Source organism: Frankliniella occidentalis, unplaced genomic scaffold, assembly GCF_000697945.3.
Source record: "Frankliniella occidentalis isolate FOCC.00 unplaced genomic scaffold, Focc_3.1 Scaffold9, whole genome shotgun sequence".
Taxonomy (NCBI): Eukaryota; Metazoa; Arthropoda; class Insecta; order Thysanoptera; family Thripidae; genus Frankliniella; species Frankliniella occidentalis.
Window position 1 is genome coordinate 1710785 of NW_026267139.1, and position 4603 is coordinate 1715387.

Sequence of the window (4603 nt, forward strand, 5' to 3'; positions counted from 1 at the left end):
ATCATTCAGAAAATAAACTTACTGTTTCATATACCGTTTAAAAACAAAGTAATGAGTAGGGACAGTAGGATTTCAAGACCAACCTGGTAGCCGCAGACAACAACAGGTGCATCCGCGGGCCGGCGTGCGCCGAGCGCAGGCAGCCGCAGCCGGCAAACAATGCCAATCCCGATCCCAAAGAAATCGAAAGTGGCATCTCTCTCTCTCTCTCTCTCTCTCTCTCTCTCTCTCTCTCTCTCTCTCTCGGCTTTACGTGTGTGTGCGCACAGAACCAGTTGAACGGGCGAGCGCGGCGGTGCGGCGTCGAGGTAAAAGTATGTGTGGGTGATTAAAAGAGAGGGCAGCATACGAAGCAGAGCATCGGCCGGGCAGTGCGCGTCGCTGGAGGGAGGAGACCCCAGTGGTGTTTGCGCATCTCTGAACTTCCGAATGTGTTAACCTTCTTTGAACTTGAACCGTCACCAAAAAGGGCCGCGCAGCGTCGCCCCACCTCCACCTATCGGGGGCGGCGACACGGATAACACGTGATCGAAATCATCCCGTCTTCTGAGTGGTCTCACACTTTACACTTTTTATTAGTAGGGCATATTAATTTGCCTAAAGCAATACTACAGTTTTGTGCTGTGTTGTATTGTACATTGCACTGTAAAAATTCTTGCAAGTGAGTGTTACATGAGACACATTTTCCATGGTGTATGGTGTAAAATTACAAATTAGAATTTGTAAACTTGCTTTCACTATTGATTGAAGAATTGGCGTTTATCGACGAGCAAGAAAGAGTGGTCGTAAATTATTTAATACATATTTTGTAAATAGTTAATGCAAAGTACGTTATAAATTTACAAAAACATATTTCACACTGCATAATTGAACTTTTTCCTACTATTACTAAACGTTTTCCCAGTATTGTAAGTATGGTTCGGTCGAAAAGTTTAGAAATACCAGGAAAAGTAACAGTGATGGGTTTACTGATTACATACAATAGCACAAAACGTTAGTAAGTGTTGGCAGACAAAGTTAATAGTTGAATGTTTTGACTGTATAGTCTTTCTAATCTTTACGATCTCACGGACGTCTGCTGCGCAGGCAGCAAAGGCCAGAATGGTTGACATTGTTTTTGGGTGGCGCGGTCAGGTTCGGAGGAGAAGAGGAGGAGGAGGGGGTGGCGGGTTCGAAATGCCTGCTTTTGTTGGTCCCGTCAAATTGAGAGAGAAAGTCGCGGAGCAGCGGCAGAGCAGCAATGAAAGCCATGTAGGGATCTCTTTCATGCATCGATCCGGAGAAAGGAAAAAGGAAGACAAGTTTCATCTCAAACTAACTCTGCTGCACTTTGGCCGCCCCCCTACCCCCCGTCCCCTCTCAACCAGTCTGTCCGTGTGTAGTTTTCTATCGGACTGGATTGTTGCTCTTCGTTTTACACCGAGCGCATCGGTGAGGGCGGGAGAATCCTTTTCCTCGCGAAAGAAGAAGGAGAAACAAACAAACGTGAAGTACATTGCAAAGCGAACTATCCTAGGTTTTTTGCCCCCCTCATCCCGCGTTGTAGCTTGCAGAGTGTGTTCTGCAAGCCTGTTGAGCTGGCATAACGCTTGGATGTGATGTGTTCCTTCCGGTGCAGTGCAAGCTTGGGCGAGGGGTGTTTGGGTCGCGTCTGCCGTCTGGCGCCCGTATGACACAACGAGGAAACGTGGCATTATAATGGCGCGTGGTTTTAAAACCTACACTGACAATCCTTAGTGTGTGCGAATGTCGCTCAATGCACTGTTAGAGTTAAAGTTTTACAACAAATTTCTTGCTAATTTGTAGGATAGATGATGTTGTTGTACAACTATAGTATTTGTTGTGGTGCAAAAACTATTGTAAAATTACCACATTTCTTGTTGGGGAACCAACCTGTGTGTTGTTATTAGACATAACTTATTGTTAAGTTAACGAATTGTCTGTCGATATTTCCATTTTCAACAATGACAACTAATATTGTTTTTTGACAACTGTCTTAACAAAAATGTTTGTCTTCCAACAAACATTTTTTACCGTGTACTGCTTGTAGATGTGTGAGTCCTCTTTCCCTCCTTAAGGCGAATACACATGTGAAATTCCATTGAAATTTCGCCACATTTGTAACAGGTGCATGAGAACCGAGTTGAACACTTGCAGTGAACAGACACGGACTGCTTGAACACTTGCATGTGCACAACTACAGAGCTGAACACACGTGCAAGTGCACAGCTTGGAGGGTCTCAGGACACTTTCAAGTGTTCACCGGCGGCACACTACAGGTTTCGTGTACCAATTTGAGCAATCAATTTTTTTTGTTGTACTACTTGCTGAACTTTTGGTATGAATGTGAACCGCGAGTACCGCAACAAGGAAATAAGTTAACAATTCGCTTCTAATACTCTTAATATTGTCATATAATTTAGTGTCTTGTCGAATGGTGCATAAAGCGTTGGAAAATTTCCAAAATTTTCCGGAAAATAACGTAAAACGTCCAAAGTCTGGGAAGTTTTCCTTAAATTTTCCGGAAACTTTCCAAGTGTTTGCAACCCTATCGTGCGGCCGAGAGTGTCGCATAATGCTCGAACCTCAATTACTCCCGCTGTTGTTTGAGGCTGCGATACAACAACAGGTTGCCGTGTCATTTGGAGCAGAGCGCCGCGTTTGCATTTTGCCACGGCGGCAAAGCAAGGCCGTTCGAGAGGGGGAGGAGGGAGGCTGTGGGATAGGGAACCTTCGTCGCGCATCCTGTATACAGGTGTGAGCGAGACAGAGCGAGCAGAGCAGGGGCGGGTAGTGTCCCTGTAGTTGGTTGGTTCCCTCCGTTGCATCCGTATAGCCTGCGTTAGTAGTAGAAGTAGTAGTACCCTGATGGGGCCGCGGGACAGAGTTAGGACGTCCAATTAGCTTCCCAAGGTGTCCTACTGTGTCCTACACTGTGTCCTACTGTGTCCCAGCTCATCCAACCATGTCCAATCCTCTTCCAGATGTGTCCACGTCGTTGTCCCGTCATCATCCAGAAGTGTCCTTAATGTCCGACGTCCCTCCTTTTCCACCCGCGCCCTGTCCAAATTCAGTCCAAATTTGTCCTTTAGGTTCCCCTCGTGTCCCAGCACTGTCCTGCCGCATCCACTCTGACAGCGATGTCCAGCACCTGTCCAGCCGCGTCCTGTCCGAAGCGTGTCCAAATTTGTCCTAGGTTTCTCCAATGTCCCAGCGCTGTCCAGCCGCGTCCTGTCCAAAGCGTGTCCAAATTTGTCCTAGGTTTCTCCTGTGTCCCAGCGCTGTCCTACCGCGTAATGTCCGAAGCGTGTCCAAATTTGTCCTAGGTTTCCCCTGTGTCCCAGTGCTGTCCAGCCGCGTCCTGTCCAAAGCGTGTCCAAATTTGTCCTAGGTTTCTCCTGTGTCCCAGCGCTGTCCTACCGCGTCATGTCCGAAGCGTGTCCAAATTTGTCCTAGGTTTCCCCTGTGTCCCAGCGCTGTCCTACCGCATCCCTCTGACAGCGATGTCCAACTTTGGACACAGGCTGGACAGTCATGTAAGAGCTGTTAAGAAATAATTTGGACAAGCCTGGGACAGAAAGGGACAAAGTTTGGACAGGTGCCGTTGGACAAGCTTGGACACTTGTTGGACAACTTTGGACATTGGCTGGACAACTTTGGACACTGGTTGGACAACTTTGGACACTGGTTGGACAACTTTGGACATTAGTTGGACAACTTTGGACACTGGTTGGACATCTTTGGACACTGGTTGGACAACTTTGGACACTGGTTGGACAACTTTGGACACTGGTTGGACAACTTTGGACACTGGTTGGACACTATGAGGGCATGTTAGGAAGGCAGTTGGACAAGCTTGGACACATTTGGACATGGCTGGGAAGCCGCTGAATGACATTGGTAAGCCACATAGATAGTAGTAAGTAAGTTCGACAGCCTAGTGGTTAGCGCAATGGGTTCCCAGGTCGAAGGTCCGATGTTCAACTCCCCATCAGTAAGCTACTTCTTCAGCTTGGACTAGCCTGGACATTGTTTTGGACAACGTCTGGACAGTGTATAGGCCTGCTAGGAGGATGGACAAGGCTGGACAGAAAATGGACACAGATCCGTTGTCCAGTTTGTTTCATTTCCCGGACACCGTCAGATTTGGACAGTCCAGGACATCCGTGGGACCTGTGTCCCGATAATGTCCCGCGGCCCCATCAGGGTAGTAGTAGTAGAAGTAAAAGTAGTAGTAATCAAGAATTACTTTTTTTATGTGGGCCATCTTTTTATTTGACTGTTGCTATACAAAGCTCCCTGTAAAATGTACAGGGTGGGTGATCCGCGCCGTGGTTTTTTTCTGCTTATACTGTACCGGATTCATGCGTGCGGACGGGTTGCATACTCGCACGGGGCCATAAGGCGCCTTGGCGAGCGACGATAGGCAAGCCCGCCCGCACGCGTGAATCCGGTACAGCATAAGCAAAAATAAACCACGGCGCGGATCACCCACCCTGTAGTTTCTTGGGTTTTGAGGAAGATGGCCTGACGATGGAATCATTTTTTCCCATTTCATATTCATATCGAACCGATATGGTACATGTAACCAACGATATGGAAT

At 47.5% G+C, this 4603-nt stretch overlaps 2 protein-coding genes across 3 annotated transcripts in view; one reads left to right on the top strand and one right to left on the bottom strand.

Annotated features, from left to right (window-relative positions):
* Nucleotides 1-4603, top strand: part of LOC113209803 (TSC22 domain family protein 1) — a 181384-nt gene that overhangs the window by 19877 nt on the left and 156904 nt on the right. The gene's annotated exons all lie outside the window — the stretch shown is intronic.
* LOC127752165 (uncharacterized) lies at nt 3452-4368 on the bottom strand. Its single transcript, XM_052276856.1, has 2 exons — nt 3823-4368; nt 3452-3780 (listed from the first exon to the last, which is right to left on the bottom strand). The coding sequence occupies exons 1-2, from the start codon at nt 3896-3898 to the stop codon at nt 3533-3535; spliced, it is 324 nt and encodes a 107-aa protein (XP_052132816.1). The 5' UTR covers nt 3899-4368; the 3' UTR covers nt 3452-3532.